A 25,119-nucleotide genomic window follows, 5' to 3' on the forward strand; every position below is an offset into this window, starting at 1 on the left:
GTATTCAGACCCTTTAAAATGGTTTTATACCCTTGTTCCTTGAGTTAATTGGACTTCATAGTTTGACATGCACTGTGAATTATGATACACAAACACACAGGTGTGTGCCTTTCAAAGTCATGTCATCAATTGATTTTGCAACATGTGGACTCCAGTTAAGTTCAAGAAAACCAAAGCAAACAGGAGGCACATGAGCTCAAATTTGGAATGCTTTAGCCAAGGGTTTGAATATCGAGCTAAATTACATATTAATCTTTGATTTTTAATAAATTTACAAGAATTTTTTAAACATACAGTGAGGGAAAAAAGTATTTGATCCCCTGCTGATTTTGTACGTTTGCCCACTGACAAAGAAATGATCATTCTATAATTTTAATGGTAGATTTATTTGAACAGTGAGAGACAGAATAACAACAAAAAAAATCCAGAAAAACGCATGTCAAAAATGTTATAAATTGATTTGCATATTAATGAGGGAAATATGTATTTGACCCCTCTGCAAAACATGACTTAGTACTTGGTGGCAAAACCCTTGTTGGCAATCACAGAGGTCAGACGTTTCTTGTAGTTGGCCACCAGGTTTGCACACATGTCAGGAGGGATTTTGTCCCACTCCTCTTTGCAGATCTTCTCCAAGTCATTAAGGTTTCAAGGCTGACGTTTGACAACTCGAACCTTCAGCTCCCTCCACAGGTTTTCTATGGGATTAAGGTCTGGAGACTGGCTAGGCCACTCCAGGACCTTAATGTGCTTCTTCTTGAGCCACTCCTTTGTTGCCTTGGCTGTGTGTTTTGGGTCAATGTCATGCTGGAATACCCATCCATGACCCATTTTCAATGCCCTGGCTGAGGGAAGGAGGTTCTCACCCAAGATTTGACGGTACATGGCCCCGTCCATCGTCCCTTTGATGTGGTGAAGTTGTCCTGTCCCCTTAGCAGAAAAACACCCCCAAAGCATGTTTCCACCTCCATGTTTGACGGTGGGGATGGTGTTCTTGGGGTCATAGGCAGCATTCCTCCTCCTCCAAACACGGCGAGTTGAGTTGATGCCAAAGAGCTCCATTTTGGTCTCATCTGACCACAACACTTTCAGCCCAGTTGTCCTCTGAATCATTCAGATGTTCATTGGCAAACTTCAGATGGGCATGTATATGTGCTTTCTTGAGCGGGGGGACCTTGCGGGTGCTGCAGGATTTGAGTCCTTCACGGCGTAGTGTGTTACCAATTGTTTTCTTGGTGACTATGGTCCCAGCTGCCTTGAGATCATTGACAAGATCCTCCCGTGTAGTTCTGGGCTGATTCCTCACTGTTCTCATGATCATTGCAACTCCACGAGGTGAGATCTTGCATGGAGCCCCAGGCCGAGGGAGATTGACAGTTCTTTTGTGTTTCTTCCATTTGTGCATAATCGCACCAACTGTTGTCACCTTCTCACCAAGCTGCTTGGCAATGGTCTTGTAGCCCATTCCAGACTTGTGTAGGTCTACAATCTTGTCCCTGACATCCTTGGAGAGCTGTTTGGTCTTGGCCATGGTGGAGAGTTTGGAATCTGATTGATTGATTGCTTCTGTGGACAGGTGTCTTTCATACAGGTAACAAGCTGAGATTAGGAGCACTCCCTTTAAGAGTGTGCTCCTAATCTCAGCTCGTTACCTGTATAAAAGACGCCTGGGAGCCAGAAATCTTTCTGATTGAGAGGGGGTCAAATACTTATTTCCCTCATTAAAATGCAAATCAATTTATAACATTTTTGACATGCGTTTTTCTGGATTTTCTTGTTGTTATTCTGTCTCTCACTGTTCAAATAAATCTACCATTAAAATTATAGACTGATCATTTCTTTGTCAGTGGGCAAACGTACAAAATCAGCAGGGGATCAAATACTTTTTTCCCTCACTGTATTTTCTTTGTCATTGGATTATTAGTGTGTAGATAAATGGCCAGGAAGTAGAACCTCAACCAATTTGTATGCCAGAAATACTCTTCAGTTATACTTTAGGAACAGAAAGGAAGCTATTGAAGAAAAACAATTTCAGACAATTCCATTTAAATCCTACAAAACACTCAAACCACTTACTCATGAGATATCGCACTAACAAGAATCTCAAACGGACACACCGATGGTCTGGTGGCAAAAATTGTAGCTAGCCAAAAATGGCCTTGATTTGTGAACATTTAAGTTCGTGAGGAATCTTAAGAACGTGTAAGTAACATCTCTGTATGATAAACAGGAAGGAAGCTATTGCTAACCTACACCATGTCCTCGACAAGGATCTGTACTCACCTTAGATATTTCTCCTTTTCTGATCTCTTCATCATCAGAATCAGAATCAACACTAAAACTAGAGAAAGACAAGAACAAGCAAGACATGAGCCTTGAACTTTTGCATTATGAGATTGACAACCATTTAATAACATGGGTCAACTCCTTTAAAACCATCACAAGACGCATCTTAACAGTACATTCCCTTGTTAGCCCTCTCATTCAAGCTTTTTTAGCCATGTCAAATATCTCTCATGAATTCTTCTACTTGCAGTTATATAGGATTAATATACTTAAAATAATTACCCTTCTCCTGGTACATGGCAGTATTTCTCAGACACTTTAATCTTCAAGATGTTACCGCGTAGTACAATATCTTGATTTTTAGAATCAGCTGCGATTCTCTCAGCATCAGATGTGAGCGCCATCTCAATAAACCCCTGTAAGAAAAGTTATTTTAACAACCAAGTTACAGTTCTTAAAATAGTGAATAAAATGCTAAGACTTTTCAACCAAGCAAATAATTATTAAAAGTGTTAAAATAAGTCTCCTGGTGCATTTTCTGGTAAGGGGAGCAAGAGAAAAAACACATACAAGATTCTGTAACTGACAAAAATGTCCATTATTTAAATACACCATATACCACAGTGCTGCTGAATTCTCAAATCTGATTGTACAGAAGGTGTTGATTTATATTCTATAACAGCAGCTCTGTCCGTAGTGCTTTCATATAAAGAAACAATTTTCTTTTTTTGTCTCGTTAACTTCCAGTGAGAGAAAAAAAAGAGAACTGGTCAGGGAAGAACTTTTTATAACTGATACAATCTAAGTGGTAATAGAAACTGACTTGTTTGATGTTCCACAACATTAACCATAAACATAAATTGAAAGTATGATAAATCATTCCTTAATTAATGAAAAAAAAGTATAATTGGGTTGTTATTTGAAAATAAGACTTCCAGATTATTTTCCTTTAACATCACACCTCATTGTGCTGTATTCCTTACTCACATAGGCCCTTGATGCTGAAATATGCATGAGGCACAAAATACAGAAGTTTTCTAAACATTACACTTTTTAAACATTTTCAAATTCTACAGCTGATATAAATACATCATTATAAATGCAGCTTATCTAAAATATGGAGAAGACTTATTCTTATTTACCTTTTTGCAACTGCGAAACAATACATGGTGGGTTACGTCTCCATATCGCTTTATGATCTTCATAAAATCAGAGTCTGCATAGTCTTCAGCGCTTGGTAGATTTCTGACCTCAAGGACTTTGCCAAAGGTTTCCTTAAATATTTCAGAGAAAGTTACTTCTAGATGTATTACTACTACTACTACTAATAATAATGAAGAAATCCTTTCTGAATTCTTCAAGGAATTACATACATAAAAATGAGATTGTAACAGGTTTGCTTACCTTGAGGTCGTCGGTCACTCTCTCAGTGTCCTGTTCCTCTTTAGGCTGATCAACAGTGTCTTCTAGGTTCTCTGAAGTGTTGGGTTCTGCAGTTGTTTTGCTGGTACTTTCTTTTGTTGGTGATTCGGATTCTTTATCACTTTGCTTCATATAGGAGACAGGATTTGTGCATGTGGTTACTTCTTCTGATGAGTCCTTAAATATTCCAAAAAATATATATATAAACAACAACAAAAAAATAAATGTCCCATCACATTCAACTGCTTTTAATTCCAGCAAATTTCTTAACATATGTAAATATTTGTATAAACATAAAAAGATTCAACAACTGAACAAGTTTCACAGACATTTGACGAATAGAAATGGAACAATGCGTCCCTGAACAAAGCGGGCGGGCGGAGGGGGGGGGGTCAATATCAAAAGTAAGAGTCAGTATGTGGTGTGGCCCTCCAGCTGCTGTAAGTACTATAGTGCATCTCATCCTCATGGACTGCACCAGATTTGTCAGTTCTTGCTGTGAGATGTTACCCTACTCTTAAACCAGGGCATTTGCAAGTTCTCGATCATGTCTGGGGGGAAGCCTAAGACACCTAAGACATTGCTACAGGGAGACAGGAAGGACAGCTGATCGTCCTTTTCCACTGCAAGGACGATCAGCTGTCCTTCCTGTCTCCCTGTAGCAATGTCTTAGGCGTATTATATCACAGACATTGCAGTTTATTGCTCTGGCCACAGCTGCAGTCCTCATGTCTCCCTGCAGCAGACCTATGGCATGTTCACGCAGGTGAGCAGGAACCCTAGGCATTTTTCTTCTGGTGTTTTTCAGAGTTAGTCGAAAGGTCTCTTTAGTGTCCCAAGTTATTGTAACTGTGACCTTAATTGCCTACAGCCTGTAAACTGTTAGTGTCTTAAGGACTGTTCCACAGGAGCATGTGCAATAATTGTTTATGGTTCATTGAACAAGCATGAAAAACATTGTTTAAACCCTTTCCAATAAAGATCCAAGACCTAATCTGTCCTCACCCCCTTCAGGTGACTAACCTCAGCTTTTTGGATTGAGGGCTTCGGTTCATCTGATTCTGAAATGCATAAAAGTACAGTTATTTGTAAGTCTATAGACCTGCTTTACAAAAGCTAAACAAACAAGAAAAAACTGCAATGTTCTGATAGTTGTGAAAAGAAGACCTTGAGAATCTGAAAAATTTTCTTCTGTGAATTCATCTAAGGTCACACAATTTTCAAGGATCTTGGGGAAGTCATGTTCTTCCTGTGAAAAAGCCAAAAAAAAAAAAAAAAAGAGTAAATTATTAAAATTCATAAAATTTTGACCTCTTTATAAGAAGCACATGTACACTTGCTCATTATGCAATTATCCATTCATGTGACAGCAGTACAATGCATCAAATCGTGTAAAAGTTCACATCAAACATCAGAATGGGGAAAAAATGTGATCTTATTGACTTTAATCATGGCATGGTTGTTGGTGCCACACAACCATTAAAAAATCTTCTAGGATTTTTACACACAACAGTCTATAGAGTTTATACCAAATGGTTCGAAAAACAAAAAACATCTGGCGATCAGCATTCATTCTCCTGACCTATCTCCACAACAAAGTTCTGATGACAGAACTACCACTTACCGGATGTTTTTTGTTTTTCACACCATTTTGTGTAAACTCTTAGGGTCTGCTCTGCATGAAAATTCCATTTGCTGAAAAACTCAAACCAGCCCATCTGGCACTAACAACCTTTCCCCCAGTCTAAGTCATTGAGAAGAAGCCTTTATTCATCACATACATTACAGCACAGTGAAATTCTTTTCTTCACATATCCCAGCTTGTTAGGAAGTTGGGGTCAGAGCACATGATATGGCACCTCTGGAGCAGAGAGGGTTAAGGGCCTTGCTCAAGGGCAAAACAGTGGCAGCTTGGAAGTGCTGGGGCTTGAACCCCCAACCTTCAGATCAGTAACCCAGAGCCTTAACCTTTGAGCTACCACTGCCTTCACCCCATTCTGATGATTGACTGAAACTATTGTCCTGTAGCCGCATGAGCAATGCCACATGATTGTCTGATTTGAGAACTGCATGAATGACCAGGTGCACTGACGTTCCTAATAACATGGCCAGTCAGTGTATACACTTGCTTACGTCACAGTTTCAGTAAAATTACCTCCTTTAATTCCTGGTCTTCGTGTTCTTCAAACTTTTGGCCCTCCGTCATACTGTTTGATGTTTCTGATGTATCAGCATTTGGAGAATATTTTCCAGTTTTGACTTGTTCCATTGGGTGAACATTTGTTATATCCATTGATGGTAAATTTTCCTGGTCACTTGTGGGCTCATAATCATCAATGTCATGCACCAATTCTTCACCATCATCTGCTATCACTTCTATCCCTTCAAGGTCACTGTCTGAATCTATCCTTTCAAGATAGTCGTTGCTCACAATTCTCTTTTCTTCTGTATCTGCACTTGATTTTGTAGCTTCATCTTTAGCAGCAGAGCTTGAAGAATGGCAGGAATGTGAGGAAGTACTAGAGCTCTCCTTGGGTTTTGGAGAATCTTCTCGCTCTTTTACATTGCGACTCCTAGAAGAGTGGGTTCTCTCTGACGAGCATGTTCTTTTGGGGCTAGAATGAGTCCTCTCTGATGAGCGTGTTCTTTTGGGGCTAGAATGAGTCCTCTCTGATGAACGTTTTCTCTTGGGGCTAGAATGAGTCTTCTCTGACGAGCGTGTTCTTTTGGGGCTAGAATGAGTCCTCTCTGATGAGTGTGTTCTTTTGGGGCTAGAATGAGTCCTCTCTGATGAGCGTGTTCTTTTTGGGCTAGAATGAGTCCTCTCTGACAAGCGTGTTGTTTTGGGGCTAGAAGGAGTCCTCTCTGACGAGCGTCTTCTCTTGGGGCTAGAATGAGTCCTCTCTGAGGAGCGTGTTCTTTTGGGGCTAGAATGAGTCCTCTCTGATGAACGTTTTCTCTTGGGCCCAGAATGAGTCCTCTCTGATGAGCGTGTTCTTTTGGGGCTAGAGTGGGTCTTCTCTGATGAACGTCTTCTCCTTGGACTAGGAGAGTCCTTCTGAATGCTGTGCCTGCCTGGGCTTGATCTCCTGTGGGTGTTAGAGCTCCGGGATTGCATTTTGTCACCAACTTCTGCCTCTCTGGGCCATAAGCAAGGAAAGGATACCGATTTCATTACAACTACCTCAGCTCGATTTTGCACAGCATTGTATTGCACATACTACTGCTCATATCTGCACTTTATTCCAAATATAGTCATACTATTGCTGCTATTTATTTTCTATATCCCTTATATCAGGGGTGTCCAATCTAATCTGGAAAGGGCCGGTGTGGGTGCAGGTTTTCATTCCAACCAAGCAGAAGCCACACCTGAGTCTATTGAAAGCCAAGATCAACTGATTAAACAGGTGGAATCAGGTGTGGCCCCTGCTTGGTTGGATTAAAACCTGCACCCACACCAGCCCTTTGCGGATAAGATTGGACACCCCTGCCTTATATTATAGCTTTATATTTTTCCTTTTCTACCTGTATAAAATTAAATTCTTGTTTTTGTAAATTCTATTTTGATGTCGTACTGTGTATGGTTGTGTGTGTGAGACAAATAAAATTTGAATTATAATAACTGAAGGAAACTGAAATATATAATCAAGCTAGATGCTACAAAATGCATGAAGACCACCTATATTCATATAAATGCATGAAAACTACGTACCTTAGTGAGTTATATTCACAAGAGAAAGTGACTTGAATTAATTTGCCTTTTAATTTCAGTTGATTGGCTGAGTAGTGTTCAACCAATTTCTTGGCACCTGTTAAACAAGTCATTTCCACAAAACCCTGTGGAAGAGATGAAGTGAAGTATTAGAAGGCACAAGTGAACTTTGGGGGAAAAAATGCTCACCTGACAGTTTGCTTCAGGACTGCAGCTACAAATTAATTAATTTTGCTGTTTCCTTTTTTAGAATTTAGAGGATTTTATAGTCATATGCAATTTTAAATGAATTACATCACACAATCAAATGAGTGGGAACATGTTATCTTACAATCTAATAGCCATTTTAACAGTGAGTGCTAACTGTATGGTAATTATGTTCGTATTTATACTTCAACCTAAAATTCCAATTTCCACTCTAATGAATATTTAATGTCCACATATGCAATGAACTTGGTACCCGGTTTGGCAGAAACAAGGATCTTTTGACAGATCCAAAATGTTTAGCAATGGCGGTCAACTCTGCAGTGATCCCTTCTCCAACAGGTAATGGTGTGAAGCTCACAACTCGAGAACTCAGCTAAAAAACAAAAACAGAAACAAAATGGCTGGTCAACTACAGAAATGAAATATACAGTAATAAATGGCAGCATACAACTTACCTCATCTTTCACTTGTGACTTCTTCTTGTCTGAAGTATTTTCGATTGAGGCTTCATCTTGTACAAGATACAGCACAATTACTATATAATATTTTGAAACCTAATATTGTTAACATGCTAAGGAAGAGACTTTTACCTCTTATGTCAGTGGACGTGTGACCATCATTTCTAATAAAATGACAAAGGATTAGTCTAAAAGAAATAAGTGTATTTTACAACTTTGTGTAATAAGTGCATTTCCAATTATTGACCAAATTTGTTTACCTTCTAGAAGATCGAACAGTCCCATCCCACTCTGGGTACCTACAGAAATGTAATCACTTTTATAAAAACTATAATTATATAAAGTATTTTAATAAATGCACTGGCACAGACTATTTGTATATTTTCTTGAGTAAAATTAAAATCCATTTTAGAGCTGATGAAAAATATCTAAACATCGTATCAGTGCATTCAGTAACAGGGCTACTAAACTGATGGAATAATGACTTACTTTCCCATAAGGTCAAGCTGGCTCTGAGCATGCTGACCACCTGTAATATGAACAGACCAGTCCTACAAAAAAGAAAGACATTGCATACATCAGATAGCACAGAATTTCAGTAGTGTTCATCATATCAATCACATGAAGCTTGAATAAAAAAAAATGTACATGTGTTTATGTAGCTAGCAACATGATCTAGTTATTCAGCCTAGGACTGAAATGTTCAGATTCCATCACAGGTCTCACAGGTCTCCCCCCCCCCCCCCCCAAGTGTTAAATCTGTGTTACTTTGAACATTTTAGCTGTCATACTAGGTATATAAATATGAGAAAATGTAGTAATGCTGCCTCTATGAAGACTACTTACCTTTTCAGAAAAGACAGTGATGTTGCAGAGAACACACAAGTAAGGAAAAACTGGGGGAACTGTGCCATTGAAGTCTGAGGCCTCCTTCCTGGTTGGCACTTTGTAAACTTATAGCACATTAAAATAAATCAATACATTAAGAAACCAAGTGATTGGTACAATAATGGACATCATGGTAAAAAAACTCAACTGTATTTATTTTATTACACAAACCATAGTAGGAATTCGGATAATGTTAATATTTAAAACTATTTTGAGACAACACTCAAGTTTGTCAGTCTGTTGGGAACATTGCACTATTCCGGCACTATTATTTACAATGGTATTACACCACTCGCATTAGTCATGCTAATACTTTCACACGTGCAACGTCATCACACTGAACGAATGCATCCAAAGCCATTTTGTGTGCGCATAGTTAAAAGCAAGTAGAAAACCAACTCCAGCACAAACACAACATGAGATTCTAAGATTTAACAAGTTCAAGAAGAGATGTGGACATTTACCTTCTGAGCTTTCATTCCTGAAATTACAAGAACATAACATTAGAGTTAGTGTATCTTTCCTTCTGAAAAGGTATAACACATTTTAATAGGTAAAAACAAAAAAGTGCAGAATAGGTGGACACAGAATAGTGAGGGAAAAAAAGAGAGAAACACAATCCCAAAAGAAATTCATTTGTTAATGTTTAACAGTATAAAAGTAATAAAAATGAATGGGCCAATGTACCAGATGTCTGTATTAATTCATGATCACATCCCAAGTTTTGTCCAGTACACATTGTTTTAAGTCAGTGTAACAATAACAATGTAATAACAATGTAAATGGTGAACCCTGTTCTTATTCTGTTCTGTTTCATTGATCAAATCAATGAAAAACTACTGAAATGGGATTAAAATTATTTTTACATAATTTATTTACCTTCTCGCAGATTCAACAGTCTGATCCCACTTTGGGTAACTACAGAAAAAATTTATGATAAATTCACCAACAATGTAAATTCTGAGCATCTGATATAGTCTACTTAAGACCATCAACAGACAAAATATTTTAACAATAAACCATTTAATAATATAATATAATATAATGTATACCACACAGCTTTCACAGCTGAGGCACGCACTTACTTTCTCACAAGATGAAGTTGACCTTTAGCATGCTCACTTCCTCGAACATGAAAAAGCCAGTCCTGCAAAAAGTGGGGGGAAAAACAAAAATACATCCACATTGTATAGAATTAGATAAAGCTCCAACAAATACAGTGCAATAAATATGTCTCGCAGAATGTTCCAGATAATTAGCCTTGCCACTGGCAGTAATTTTTCCTTGTTCCAGACCAAAATTATTATTATTATATTTAAAATTATTAAAACCAAACTTATTTTCATTAACAAACAAACAATGACAGAACATTTCATAACTAACATAAGCAAAAACTAAATTGAAAGCAACAATGAAACAAAACTAGAAATGCTCCTGAACATAAATGAAATAAAATACAAGGCAGATATAAATAGCTTTTTGTTTTTTTAATTCTTAAAAAAAATGGTGAATTTTAGGTAATAAATGCAGAAGGAAAGTAGCAAAGTTTAATGGTATTAGATGGGAACATTTTGTCCCAAACCTACTCGATACAAAAACATTACTGAAAAAAAGCTGAAGTTCAGGCTGGATTTATATCTTTAGCAGAAGTTGTTAATGGAAGTCACCAGCTTTCCAAAACTTAACCATGGGTTTCACAGAATACCTCATACTGCCAGAATATATGGATTGATTACTGTTAAAATGTTAAAAGGCAACATTAGCATTAGGCAACATTTTTTTTTTTTTTTTTTTTTTTAGAAATAATGCAAATCTGTGTATTTTTATTCTCAATAGATCTGGCAAAAAATTTTCACCGACCATAGAACTAAAAAATTATTAACTAAAACACATATAAAATGGAGGAACAATATCAATATGAACTTAAAACTACAAGAAATGAATATTACTAAACTAGCATTACCATACTAAAACGAAACCAATTTAAATTGCATATGGAAATAGATATATTACAATGGATATAAAAAAAAGTCTACACACTCCTGTTAAAATGGCAGATTTTTGTGATGAAAAAAATGAAACCAAGATAAATCGTGTCAGAACCTTTTCTACCTTTATTGTAAAAAAAAAAAAAAATTAAATAAAATAAAATAATTTTCTGGGCATTTTTATTTTTTTCTATAATAACCTGGTTGCATAAGTGTGCACACCCTTAAACTAAGTTGACCTTTAGATTTTATCACAGCATTCAATCTTTTAGGCTAATAGTCCATCAATCAGTTTGGCACATCTTGACTTGCATTATAATTGTAACTTGTAATTATAAAATATTACATTATTCCATTCTTCCTTGCAAAAGAATTATATCCCTGTCTAACTGGCGGGGCAACTCCTGTGCACAGCCCTCGTCAGGTCACCCCACACATTTGTCAGTGGATTTAGATCTGGACTGAGGTTGGGCCATTCCAAAATCTTGATCTTGTTTTGGTTTCTAGCAAATAATCAATAACATGGTGGTGTCTAATCATCCAAAAGTTTATTCTTTTCTTATAATGTTACATTCTGAAGCATTATTCCTCTTATACCACAGCAATCTGTCAACAATTACAGTTTGTACATTTATTAATGAACAACAGGTCAAACTTTAACTGTTTACAGTTACATTTAATGTTGTGGAACATCCACAAGACAAGTTCCTGTTATCATGTAAGTTACAAGAGCTATAAACAGTCGCTCCCTCACCACCCCCTGTTTACTCTCACTTAAAGTTATTAAAGAGATAATTCACCCAAAAATTTAAAATCTGTCATCTATTACTCACCCTCATGTCGTTACAAACCCATAAGACTTTTGTTCATCTTCGGAACACAAATAAAGATATCTGAATGAAACCTGGGAGATTTCTGTCCCTCTAGTTACAGTCCAAGTAATCAAAACTTTCAAGCTCCAAGAAGTTCATAAAGGCATCGTAAAAGTAATCCATGTGACTGCAGTGGTTTAATCCCAATTTTATTAAGCAATACGAATGCGCAAAAAAACCCCCTAAAATTAAGTCTTTATTCACAAAATATCTTCACTTTCACACTTTGAACCCTGGGTATTGGAAGTTTTTGGTTTTTCTTATTTTGTCCCCCCCTGAAACATTTCTTTGATTTTTATATGTTGCAATTTCACCATACAGGTGAAAAAGGTTCCGACATGGTTTAACTAATTTTGTACGTCACAAAAACCTGCCATTTTAACAGGGGTGTTTGGACTTTTTATATCCACTGTAAATAAAAAAATTAAACAATTAAATATATATATATATATGAACAACAACACTCATGGGCTGCAGTACAGTTATTATAGCAAAAGCGTTTCCCAATAAACTTACCGGAGTGTCCAAAGCTGATGTTAATTTACATCTTTAGCTGGTTTGGTGACGAGGTGGTAATGATAGCTGCATGAAAACTAAAGAAGCTACTTACCTTTGTAGAATGGATAGAAATGTCACAGAGACAACACACATGAGGAAAAGCCGGGGGAATTTTGCAATTGTAGTCTGAGGCCTCCTTCCTAGTAGGCACGATAACAGGTGGCTCTAATCTCAGAGAAAGGAGAGGCCTCGGTCCGAAATCAACAAAAGTGCGTGACGAGGCCTCTGGTGAGTCTGTGGTATTGCTATATGGGTCATTGTCCTTGGAGACGATGTAGTCTGGAGCACTGCTACTTTTACTGCTGGAACCGCTGGTACCGGTGGTTAAAGAACTCCTTCGTCGAGGATTCCCCCAGCGGTCCTGCCAGGTTTGAACTTGCTCTGGAGGAAGAGGGTACACTGGGTGCGCAGGTCGATCGATCGGATACTCGACAGGTTTGGTGTGGCTGCTACCCTCCCAGGCACGAGTCGAGGTATCGTCAAGAGGCTGACTTGTGCTGGGCCTAGATGATGAAGTGCTGGATAATTTACGTTCTTTGACCTGTAAAAGCAGTTTGGGAAGCGTCTCGACTGTGATGAGATGCTCAGGAAGTTCTGCAAGGTGGGCAAGGTCACTCGAGTCCAGTCCACAGCTGTGAAGAAATGACAAAGCCATCCCGGGTAAGTTGACAGGAGAGTCTACAGTTCGGTTGGAAAATGTTGTAGAGCATTTTTGCTCCTGAGACGAGGATCTAACACTTGGCCGGTACGTATTGGATTGTCTCTGGTAGGAATCTGTATACATGTGTTGATGTGATAGAAAGTCATCCCCTGTGTTCGTGTAGGGGTATTTCTGAGACATGCTTCAGGGCTGGAGATTTCCAGATGACAAAACAGCAGAGGAAGCAGCTGATCAGCAAGAGCAGTTTTCAAGGGGAGTTGATGTTGGTTGAGTTGCAGACTATCATTCACCTGTTGATAAAGGTTGTAGATAAGAAGAAAATTATGCACTCAAGGTCCTTCTCGTTGCCAAGTAACAAGAAAACAAACTCAGACTTACCTCCAGGCATCAATGAGATATAATCTTTCAGATGCTGGTGCATTAAGCAATCATGTCTGACACACCACCACACCAGGATTCTGAAATGGGTGTGTTGATAATTGCGAGGCTAGCTAGATGCTGTTTCCTGTTCTCGTAGGAATTTTCAAGCCAGGCATGTGTTTAGTAAAGATCTGCAAACCAAGGTCTTCTCTTCACTAGTCTGTTTAAGGATTGAAGTGTTTATTATTGTGGAGTTCTCACAATAAAAAGGTATGTTGCAGACTAGACTCCTGCTGCTGCCCAAACAAGTCCACCAAATTGGAACACATTCTCCTCATCAAACAAAGAAATAGCAGGTAGAATAAGAATAGAGGCTATTGTTTCACAGAGACCATCCCAACATGTGAGACTCTCTAGCTGGCTGGCTAATTCACTTGATAGATCTACATGTCAGGTGGTTCCTACCCACAGTGATAAGACTGTAGCAAGTCACATCAATGCTGGGACTGCACAAATACCTTACTGGTACTGCACTGATTACTAAAAGATGAAAGGTGTGCTGTTCTAGCAAATAATCAATAACATGGTCGTGTGTAACCACCCCAAAGTTTATTCTTTTCTTATAATGTTACATTCTGAAGCATTATTCCTCTTATACCACAGCAATTTGTCAACAATTACAATTTGTACATTTATTAATGAACAACAGGTCATACTTTAACTGTTTACAGTTACATTTAATGTTGTGGAACGTCCACAAGACAAGTTCCTGTTATCATGTAATTTACAACAGCTATAAATAGTCACTCCCTCACCACCCCCTTTTTACTCTCACTTAAAGTTGTTAAAGGGATAATTCACCCAAAAATTTAAATTCTGTCATCAATTACTCACCCTCATGTCATTACAAACCCATAAGATTTTTGTTCATCTTCGGAACACAAATGAAAACGTTTGAATGAAACCTGGGAGATTTCTGTCCCTCCATTTACAGTCCAAGTAACCAAAACTTTCAAGCTCCAAGAAGTTCATAAAGGCAAATACCCACTGACCTTACTCTAGTTATTTTGGTCCTAACTAAATGTAAAGGTCTTGCAGTGTGTGTAAATATACATATATACACAACCCCAATTCCGAAAATGTTGGGGCAGTATGGAAAATGCTAATAAAAACAAAGGAGTGATTTGTAAATGTACTTTGACTTGTATTTAAACAAAAAATGTATAAAGACAAGGTATTTGATGTTTTATCTAATCAACTGCATAGTTTTTTGAAGGTAAACGTTTATTTTTAAATTGATGCATGCAACACGGTCCAAAAAAGTTGGGACGGGGCAATTTAGGACTAATAGCGATGTGACAAGTTAAAATAAGAAGGTGATGTGAAACAGGTGAGGCAATCGTCTAATCATAGTATATAAGGAGCCTCCAAAAAAGAAAGGCAGAGTTCTTCAAGAGCAAGGATGCTCCAATCTGCCAACAGATGCATCAGCGAATAATCCAGCACTTTGAGAACATTCCCTAAAGACAAATCAGTAAGGTTTTGGGCATTTCACCATCTACAGTGCACAATATAATTAAAAGATTCAAGGAATCCGGTCAAATGTTGGTGCATAAAGGGCAAGGCCGAAAACCATTTCTGAATACGCGTGATCTTCGATCCCTCAGACATCACTGTCTTAAAAACCATCATGAGTCTGTAGTGGATATCCTGACATAGGCTCGGTAATTCTTTTGTAAACCTTTTGTCATCAACACCATTCGCCGCTGCACCCACAGATGCAAGTTAAGTCTTTACTATGCAAAGCAGAAGCCATACATCAACACTGTCCAGAAGCACTGCCGACTTCTCTGGGCTCAGTCTCATAGACAGTAGCACAGTGGAATCGTGTTTAGTGGTCCGACGAGTCAACATTTCAAATAGTTTTTGGACAAAACAGCCGTCGTGTTCTCTGGGCCAAAGAGGAAAGGGACCATCCAAGCTGTTATCAGCGTCAGGTCCAAAAGCCAGCGTCTGTCATGGTATAGGAGTGTGCCAGTCCCCATGGCGTGGGTAACTTGCACATCTGTGAGGGCACCATTAATGCAGAAAGATATGTACACATTTTGGAGCAACATATGCTGCCATCCAGAGCAGGACAACGCCAAACCACATTCTGCCTGGATTACAAGTGCATGGTTGTGTAAACAAAGAGTACAGGTGCTAGCATGACCTGCCTGCAGTCCTGACCTGTCTCTGACTGAATGTGTGGCACATTATAAAGCGCAAAATAAGGCAACGAAGGCCCCGTACAGTTGCGCAGCTGAAGAAATACATAATGGATGAATGGGGGAAAATTTTGCTTGCTATTTAATAAGTGTTATTAAAAGAAAAGGTAATGTTACACAATGGTAAACGGTCTCCTGTCTGTCCAGTCTCCTTAACTTTGGGCTAAATTTATTTGCACATGCACCAGGAGCCAAGACTGGCAAGAGAGAATTATAATCAAGCAGCTGTGTATATTGTGTTATGTGAACAGATTCATTTCTTTGGTTTTAAATGAAAAAAATTGTAATCCTGATAGTACTCCCTTCATTTTTTTTTTTTTTTACAAAATGTACCTGTAATCTGAGTAGTTTGTTTTTTAATGGATTACAGTTACCAGTTTTTTGTATCCTGATTACAACAACATTACATGTATTTCGCTACTCCCCAAGCCTCAATGTGTGTGTGTGTGTAATATATATCTATCTATATATATATCTATCTATATATATATCTATATATATATCTATATATATATCTATATATATATATATATATATCTCAAGTATTCAAGACGTGGTTACGTCTTGGTCAAAAGTAGAGCAGCTTAAGATATCGATATAACCCTTTCATGTGAATTATTTATAGAACACACTCAGATTATTCAGCTGGTTTTATTACTCAAAATTGCACGTCATATTAATTTGGACCCCCCTGAAATATTACTTATTCGAAAATAAATGACCTGCCCATGTGCAGAAATAACGTGCATCAAACACATCAGTGAAAACAGTGGAAAAAAATTTAACCGCTATTCTATAGTTTGTTTACCAAAAACGACAATATATAGTAATATTATTTACATTTATGCAGTTTACGACTGTTGCTGCGTAACCCAGATGTTTAAAATTAAAACATATTCCTTTATAATAATAATAATAATAATAATAATAATAAGAAGAAGAAGAAGAAGAAATAAATAAATAAATAAATAAAAAAGCTGCAGCGTTCATTAGAGTTTATTTATTTTATTTTGGTTTTTGTGTAGAGTTCGCAGAGACATGCCGCACTGAGAATGGCAGTTAGTCATAACGAGCAACAGAAATCAGGATAATGGTTTACATTAAATTACAGTAATGGTCTCAAGCGATTCAGAGATGATTCATATCTTATATTTTTCCTACAAATAGATATACGTGTGGAAAATATTATTCAAAGGGATAAATATCAACATTTTCTATAAGACTTGAAGGATTAGCTCCAGACGTCCCTCCAGTGTACTACATAGCTAGCTAGCTAGCTAGCTACTTTTTACACGTCTGACTGAAAGCCTTTGTTTTTTCATCTTCAGCCATGTAACTTTCGATTAAATACCAAAACTAGCGATAGAGACAAACAAAACAAAAACAAACAAATATAACATACCTTTTGTTGAATTTAGTGAATGTAGCGTAGCCGGACAGCTAAAGGAATTTCCGCTTGCAGGAGAAACCCGGACTATGAGGCAAATTAAAAGCCTCCATATGACTTGAGTGAAAATACACAACACACACAAACTATCACTCCGAAGGGTTGAAATTCACTACAATAAAGCTGTTTTAGATTTTTTTTTTTTTAATTTTTACTTTAGAGCAAGGATAAATTTTTAGACACCGAGGTAATAATATGTAGTTAGTGTCACTCTACCTTTTCTTGTCTTGTGTTAGCCGAGTTTTACTTTCATTCATTCAAGTTCAGTAACTGCTTTATTCTGCTCAGGGTTGCGGTCGATCTGGGAGCACAGCTATTTGTACCCTTTGAATCTCATTTAGCCAGCAAGTTTTAGACATCTTTAGGCAGACTGTTTTCACCACTGCGTACCTTAACCTTTTTGCAAGTAAACATTCAAGGCAAGATTGTAAAGTAGCCTCAATATAACTTTCCCAAGTACTTTTGGTAAAAACAGTTAAAGTGGGGGCCGCCCCACCTTTGTCCTAAAATGAAGAAATGTTTTGGACACCTCTGGTGATCTGTGGGGACGTAAACACCAGGTATCTACCTGGACTTAGTACAGAGCAAGGGAACAAATTTCTATTCACACATAAATACCCTAGGAACACTATAAACTTTCTCACTACAGACAGCTCTGACCTGCAGATCAATAAGTATGTGGAAAGACCTGCTGCAGCTCAGAAATAGCCTGGGTCTGTACATCGACAAGAGTGGGATTTGAGTATGTTCTTTAGTAAGGTCTATTTTCTACTAGTCTGCAATTACATTTGTATTCACACAAACCTGTAAACTAAAATAGGAAACAAACTGAGATGACCAAAAGTGGTTTGACACAGAAGGCCAAAAATATTCCCCAGAACACACTTGGGTGATGGCTAATCTTGAATCGAATGCTATTTTATTGCTCATAATGTATAAAGAAAACACCCATATATTGAAAACATTTTGCAAGTGTGGTGTTCCAAACTTGATATTTAGTGTATTGTAACATTATAACATAATGAATTACTATTGCAGACAATTGTCAATGCTTTAATCCTGCACTAAAATTATAAATAAACTAATAGAGCACCTTACAAGCATTTTTTCTTCACCAAAATGATCATGGTTAAATATGTATAGTGATGTTAAAGAAAGGGGGCGGATTGGCATCATTTGGTGAATAAATGTTCATCAGGATTATGTACTGTAATATTTTGCTGTTGAAAGGGTGATTGCAGCACACAACAATATTTAACTGCGCTTAAAGTGTCAAATGCGTGAAAATGTAAAATGGGGAGAGAAAATGCGTCAGTTGGAGTGAAGATGAGAGTTTTATTTGTACAGTTATGACTATTACAAAAGTTGAAAATTTTACATTATTTAAACTGGAATGTTAACGCAGTTTTTAGGAATGTACAGTGTGAAATGTCAGATTATGAATACCCAGGATTAATTGCTAACCCCAGGTAAAGTAGGAACAGTGTGAAACATGAAACAAGATAACCCAGGATTCTGTTTAGCCAGGGTTTCGAATGACCCAGGGTTACTGATTTCAAGTGTGAAAAGCCCTAGTGACTGGTTAGAGGGCTAATTTTCATAGTGTAATCATCTAGATCCAATAATTCAAAGGAAAGGGAAAAACTGGTAAAGAATGAGAAAATCGGAGAAATTTGTAAAGCACTAGGAAGTACTGTACACAATTATTTAATCTGACCTGAAAACCATAATTCAGTTAACAATTAATAAGAAAGGGAATTACCTGCCATCTGCTCTGCACTAGTTTGTCTGAAAAAAAATTAAATGAATAAAGCAATGCAAAAATATTTACAGGAGACATGATTTCATCACAACCAGGAAATAGTCAGTGTGAGGAATGTTTTTAATGTTATCAGAGGTTGAACCAAAATAAAATAAAAAATTCACAAGAAGCAAACAGCCATAAAAGGGCTCCGTTCTATTGAGAATAGGTGACTTTTCTAATACACATGTAAGAAAAACAGTAAATGAGTAAGTGATAGAATCAACCTAAAAATGACACTAAAATCAATCCTCCAAAAGGAGAGACTAAGCAAACTAAGTTTCATGCACAACCAAATACTGCGCAGTACCAACTACACTCCTCCATACTCAGTTCTTTTCACGATTACTCTGTGCTTTGGCCTTCTCCTTTTCCAAGTGTTTCTAGAAAGCAGAAAAAACAAGTTGAATTTGAATGAATACAGCCTGCATTTGTAGATTTCTGTCTTTAATACAGGTTCATCATGTAATAAAATATGTAAGCCATATGAAATCACCTTGAGTTTCTCATAGTGTGCCTGACTACTGCAGTGAACCTTTTTAGCAGTGTCTTCATTGGAATAAAAATGGAAACACACCCTACAATAGTAGCCCATCTTCACAAACTCCACACCTGAAAGAATAGTGCAGTGTTGTTAGTGATTAAATCAGCACCATTTTTCTCTGCACAAAGAGGAAAAACTGTAGTTCAGGCACATTTTCACCTAATAATATATGTTTCCACATTCTAAATCTGAGTAAAACTCATACTTTTGGCTTATTTTGCAATTTACAAAATTTGTATATTAACCAAGTCCATTTCAATTCCAGGCTGTAATACTACAACTTGTGGAAAAGTTTAAGGGGTAAATATTTATGCAAGGTGCTGTAATTAATCCGTAATCAGGATCAGGCCCTCATTTAGATTTTGCATTTGACTCTAAAATGATGACTTACCCACTGGGACGTTTGGATCATATGGACCGAGAACATCTACAGTGGTTTCAGGATTTTTGATGGACTCAGTTGGAGGCGTGGGGGTTTCACTCGGCTCGTGGCTCTTCTCAGACACATCAGCAGAAGATGCAACAGATGAAGACTCAGTAGGAGGAACATCAATGTCACTCTGAGCCTTCTGCTCAATGCAGAGAGAGAAAGTTAAAAGCAAATTTAACATAAACCTGAACCATTTCCAACACATGTAGACATGAATAAGAACAGAAAAAAAAGGAAGGAAGGGAGGGAGGGAGGAGGGCACACTGAATACTGACCGGTGGTTTGAGCTCCATGTTCTTAGTTTCTGTCGTATCGGTGTTGTGTTCCTCTGTATACACGTTGTTCACTTCCGCTACACACACACTAGGTTCAGCTTTGACCGCCACCTCCTCCTTCTCATCCTGTAGTACACTCAGAGCTTTCTCCTCCCTAGGCCTCTCCTCTTTAGCTTTTTTGGATGGGGGTTCCTCTTCCTTCACACTGGTAGTTTTTGCTGAGGAACTGCTCTGGCTTTCCTCTCTCTCCTCAGAGTGCTCTCTCTTGGCTAGCCATTTGTCTTCTGCGGTTGGGGGTCTGTGTCTGCCATGTGAAATAGTCAATCAGCATAAAGTAGCTATGTTTACATGCAGTGGGTTAAAAATGTAATGTGCATATAAATGGAGACCGTCTACAGAGTCTCCAGGATAAACAGGATAAATATACAGGATACACATTTGGACATGGGCAAAAATCATTAGTCGGTAGCTACTGTGCGTGTGTGTGTACGCATGCATGTATATTCATAAACATACTATATATACACAACCCCAATTCCGAAAAAGTTGTGACAGTATGGAAAACACAGAAAAAAGTGAAAATTCAATTTACCCTGTACTATATTGAAAGCACATTATTAACACATTATTTGAAATTTTACTTTGCAAATTTAATTTTTTAAAAAATATATATATACCCATTTAAAATCTGATGACTGCAATACACTCTAAAAAAGTTGGAACAGTCGACCGTTTACCACTGTGTAACATCACCGTTTCTTTTAATAACACGTATTAAGCATTTGGTCACTGAAGACACCAGTTCATTAAGTTTAGCCGGTGGAAATTTCCCCCATCCCCCAATGTTCAGCAGAAATGTTCAACAGAAATGTTTAGTTCAGCAGAAATGTTCAGCAGAAATGTTCAATAAAAATGAAACTGGAAATTTCCCCCCATTCATCCATTATGTATTTCTTCAGCTGCGCAACTGTACGGGGCCTTTGTTGCCTTATTTTGCGCTTTATAATGTGCCACACATTCTCAGTCAGAGACAGGTCAGGACTGCAGGCAGGCCATGTTAGCACCCGCACTGTCTGTTTACGCAATCATGCGCTTGTAATCCAGGTAGAATGTGGTTTGGCGTTGTCCTGCTCTGGATGGCAGCATATATTGCTCCAAAATGTGTACATATCTTTCTGCATTAATGGTGCCCTCACAGATGTGCAAGTTACCCACGCCATGGGGACTGACACACTCCTATACCATGACAGACGCTGGCTTTTGGACCTGACGCTGATAACAGCTTGGATGGTCCTTTTCCTCTTTGACCCGGAGTACACAACGGCTGTACCAAAAACTATTTGAAATGTTGACTCGTCGAACCACAAAACACGATTCCACTGTGTTACTGTCCATCCCAGATGAGACCGAGCCCAGAGAAGTCGGCGGCGCTTCTGGACAGTGTTGATGTATGGCTTCTGCTTTCCATAGTAAAGACTTAACTTGCATCTGTGGATGCAGCGGCGAATGGTGTCGACTGAGAAAAGGTTTACCAAATTAGTCCCGAGCCCATGTCAGGATATCCATTAGAGAGTCATGACGGTTTTTAAGACAGAAGTGATATTCGGCCTTGCCCTTTATGCACCAACATTTGACCGGATTCCTTGAATCTGTTTATTATATTGTGCACTGTAGATGGTGAAATGCCCCAAATCCTACCGATTTGTCTTTGGGGAATGTTGTTCTCAAAGTGTTGATTATTCGCTGATGCATCTGTTGGCATATTGGTGAGCCTCGACCCATCCTTGCTCTTGAAGGCTCTTGCCTCACCTGTTTCACATCACCTTCTTATTTCAACTTGTTGCATCGGTATTAGTCCTAAATTGCCCCTGTCCCAACTTTTTTGGAACATGTTGCATGCATTAAATTCAAAATAAAGATTTGCATTAAAAAAAACTATGCAGTTGAGTAGGTAAAACATCAAATATCTTTATATGTTTTTTGTTTAAATACAAGTCAAAACACATTTACAAATCACTCCTCTTTATTTTTATTAACATTTTCCACACTGTCCCAACTTCTTCAGAATTGGGGCTGTAGGATTAATATACTTTAAAATAATTACCCTTCTTCTGGTAGATGGCAGTATTTCTCAGACACTTTAATCATCAAGACATTACTGGGTAGTACAATATCTTGAGTTTTAGAATCAGCTGTGACTCGATCAGCATCAGATGTGAACACCACCTCAACAAACCCCTATAAGAAAAATTATTTAAACAACCAATTGACAGTCCTGAAAATAGTGAGTAAAATGATAGAGCATATAATTATTAAAAGTGTTAAAATAAATCCCTCGGAGAGGGAAGTAAGAGAAAAACACACTCAAGATTGTCTGCCAGAGGCAAAAACATCTGCTATTTATATACACCTAATACAACAATGCTGCTGAATTATCAAATCTGATTGGTCAGAAGGTGCTGATTTATTCTCTGAACAGCCAATCTGACAGTAGTGCTTTCTTGAAAGAGACAATTTCTCAGCAGCACAAGCTGTTTTTTTTCCTCAGGTGCTGATTTATTCTCTGAACAGCCAATCTGACAGTAGTGCTTTCTTGTAAAGAGACAATTTCTCAGCTGCACAAGCTGTGTTTTTTTTCTCAGGTGCTGATTTATTCTCTGAACAGCCAATCTGACAGTAGTGCTTTCTGGTAAAGAGACAATTTCTCAGCAGCACGAGCTGTTTTTTTTCTCTTATTAATTTCAAGAGAGAATTGAAAAAAGAGAACTTAAGGGAAGAACTGTTTATAAATTATACAATGTAAATGGTAATAGAAACCAACTTGTTTCACAGACGTTCCATAACATTAACCATAAATATGAATTGATTTTTAAGTATGATACATCATTCTTTAATAAATAAATAAAAATTAATAGTTGGCAAATTACTGGGGCATAAAATAAATAAAACACTTCAGTATGTGCTGTTTATTTTAAAATAAGACTGAGTTTCTTATTTTCTTATAACAGCACACCCTGTTGTGTTGTATTCCTTACATATGCTGAAATATGCGCATGGAAAAACTACAGTCGTGTTAAACATTACCATTTTATACATTTCTAAATTCTACAGCTGTTTTATATATTATATACATAATTGTAAAGCAGAACAAATAATAAATGAAGAAATCCTTTCTGAATTCTTAAAGGAATTATATACATAAAAATGAGACTGTAACAGGTTTGCTTACCTTGAGGTAGTCTGTCACTCTCTCAGTGTCATGTTCCTCTTTAGGCTGATCAACAGCGTCCAAGTTCTCTGAAGTGTTGGGTTCTGCAGTTGTTTTGCTGGTACTTTTTTTTGTAGGTGATTCAGATTCTTTGATACTTTGCTTCGTATAGGAGACAGGATTTGTGCATGTGGTTACTTCTTCTGATGAGTCATACATATACATATACACACACACACACACACACACACACACACACGGTATCTCACAAAAGTGAGTACACCCCTCACGTTTTTGTAAATATTTGATTATATCTTTTCATGTGACAACACTGAAGAAATGACACTTTGCTACAATGTAAAGTAGTGAGTGTACAGCTTGTATAACAGTGTAAATTTGCTGTCCCTTCAAAATAACTCAACACACAGCCATTAATGTCTAAACCGCTGGCAACAAAAGTGAGTACATCCCTAAGTGAAAATGTCCAAATTGGGCCCAATTAGCCATTTTCCCTCCTCGGTGTCATGTGACATGTTAGTGTTACAAGGTTTCAGGTGTGATTGGGGAGCAGGTGTGTTAAATTTGGTGTCATCGCTCTCACACTCCCTCATACTGGTCACTGGAAGTTCAACATGGCACCTCATGGCAAAGAACTCTCTGAGGATCTGAAAAAAAGAATTGTTGCTCTACATAAAGATGGCCTAGGCTATAAGAAGATTGCCAAGACCCTGACACTGAGCTGCAGCACGGTGGCCAAGACCATACAGCGGTTTAACAGGACAGGTTCCACTCAGAACAGGCCTCGCCATGGTTGACCAAAGAAGTTGAGTGCACGTGCTCAGCGTCATATCCAGAGGTTGTCTTTGGGAAATAGACGTATGAGTGCTGCCAGCATAGCTGCAGAGGAGGTTGAAGGGGTGGGGGGTCAGCCTGTCAGTGCTCAGACCATACACTGCACACTGCATCAAATTGGTCTGCATGGCTGTCGTCCCAGAAGGAAACCTCTTCTAAAGATGATGCACAAGAAAGCCCACAAACAGTTTGCTGAAGACAGGCAGATTAAGGACATGGATTACTGGAACCATGTCCTGTGGTCTGATGAGACCAAGATAAACTTATTTGGTTCAGATGGTGTCAAGCGTGTGTGGCAGCAACCAGGTGAGGAGTACAAAGACAAGCGTGTCTTGCCTACAGTCAAGCATGGGGGTCGGAGTGTCATGGTCTGGGGCTGTATGAGTGCTGCCGGCACTGGGGAGCTACAGTTCATTGAGGGAACCATGAATGCCAACATCTTCTGTGACATACTGAAGCAGAGACTGGGCTGCATGATAAAGACTCCAAACACACCTCCAAAACGACCACTGCCTTGCTAAAGAAGCTGAGGGTGAAGGTGATGGACTGGCCAAGCATGTCTCCAGACCTAAACCCTATTGAGCATCTGTGGGCCATCCTCAAACAGAAGGTGGAGGAGCACAAGGTCTCTAACATCCACCATCTCCGTGATGTCATCATGGAGGAGTGGAAGAGGACTCCAGTGGCAACCTGTGAAGCTCTGGTGAACTCCATGCCCAAGAGGGTTAAGGCAGTGCTGGAAAATAATGGTGACCACACAAAATATTGACACTTTGGGCCCAATTTGGACATTTTCACTTAGGGGTGTACTCACTTTTGTTGCCAGCAGTTTAGACATTAATGGCAAATTTACACTGTTATACAAGCTGTACACTCACTACTT

General features: G+C 38.2%; 1 protein-coding gene across 6 annotated transcripts in view; it reads right to left on the reverse strand.

The window, feature by feature from the left end:
• matr3l1.1 (matrin 3-like 1.1) overlaps window positions 1-25,119 on the reverse strand; it is a 39,207-nt gene that overhangs the window by 1,368 nt on the left and 12,720 nt on the right. Inside the window, exons 1-19 of one of the 6 annotated variants that reach the window (XM_053631012.1) lie at window positions 17,082-17,156; window positions 12,444-13,342; window positions 10,059-10,120; window positions 9,853-9,891; window positions 9,438-9,454; window positions 8,932-9,038; window positions 8,575-8,636; window positions 8,346-8,384; window positions 8,218-8,249; window positions 8,083-8,138; window positions 7,881-8,000; window positions 7,421-7,545; window positions 5,864-6,848; window positions 4,876-4,957; window positions 4,714-4,769; window positions 3,691-3,834; window positions 3,429-3,560; window positions 2,569-2,702; window positions 2,284-2,341 (exon numbers count right to left, since the gene is read on the reverse strand). In XM_053631012.1, coding sequence (XP_053486987.1) covers window positions 2,284-2,341; window positions 2,569-2,702; window positions 3,429-3,560; window positions 3,691-3,834; window positions 4,714-4,769; window positions 4,876-4,957; window positions 5,864-6,848; window positions 7,421-7,545; window positions 7,881-8,000; window positions 8,083-8,138; window positions 8,218-8,249; window positions 8,346-8,384; window positions 8,575-8,636; window positions 8,932-9,038; window positions 9,438-9,454; window positions 9,853-9,891; window positions 10,059-10,120; window positions 12,444-13,232 — 3,039 coding nt within the window. In that variant the 5' untranslated portion in view covers window positions 13,233-13,342; window positions 17,082-17,156. Of the gene's footprint in view, window positions 1-2,283; window positions 2,342-2,568; window positions 2,703-3,428; window positions 3,561-3,690; window positions 3,886-4,713; window positions 4,770-4,875; window positions 4,958-5,863; window positions 6,849-7,420; window positions 7,546-7,880; window positions 8,001-8,082; window positions 8,139-8,217; window positions 8,250-8,345; window positions 8,385-8,574; window positions 8,637-8,931; window positions 9,039-9,437; window positions 9,455-9,852; window positions 9,892-10,058; window positions 10,121-12,443; window positions 13,343-17,081; window positions 17,157-18,990; window positions 19,311-19,423; window positions 19,540-19,862; window positions 20,041-20,176; window positions 20,481-22,280; window positions 22,415-23,405; window positions 23,547-25,119 lie in introns of those variants that run through there. The other 5 variants (XM_053631013.1, XM_053631009.1, XM_053631010.1 and 2 more) reach the window with 5 other exon arrangements.

Source organism: Ictalurus furcatus, chromosome 8 (genome assembly GCF_023375685.1).
Source record: "Ictalurus furcatus strain D&B chromosome 8, Billie_1.0, whole genome shotgun sequence".
Lineage (NCBI taxonomy): Eukaryota > Metazoa > Chordata > Actinopteri > Siluriformes > Ictaluridae > Ictalurus > Ictalurus furcatus.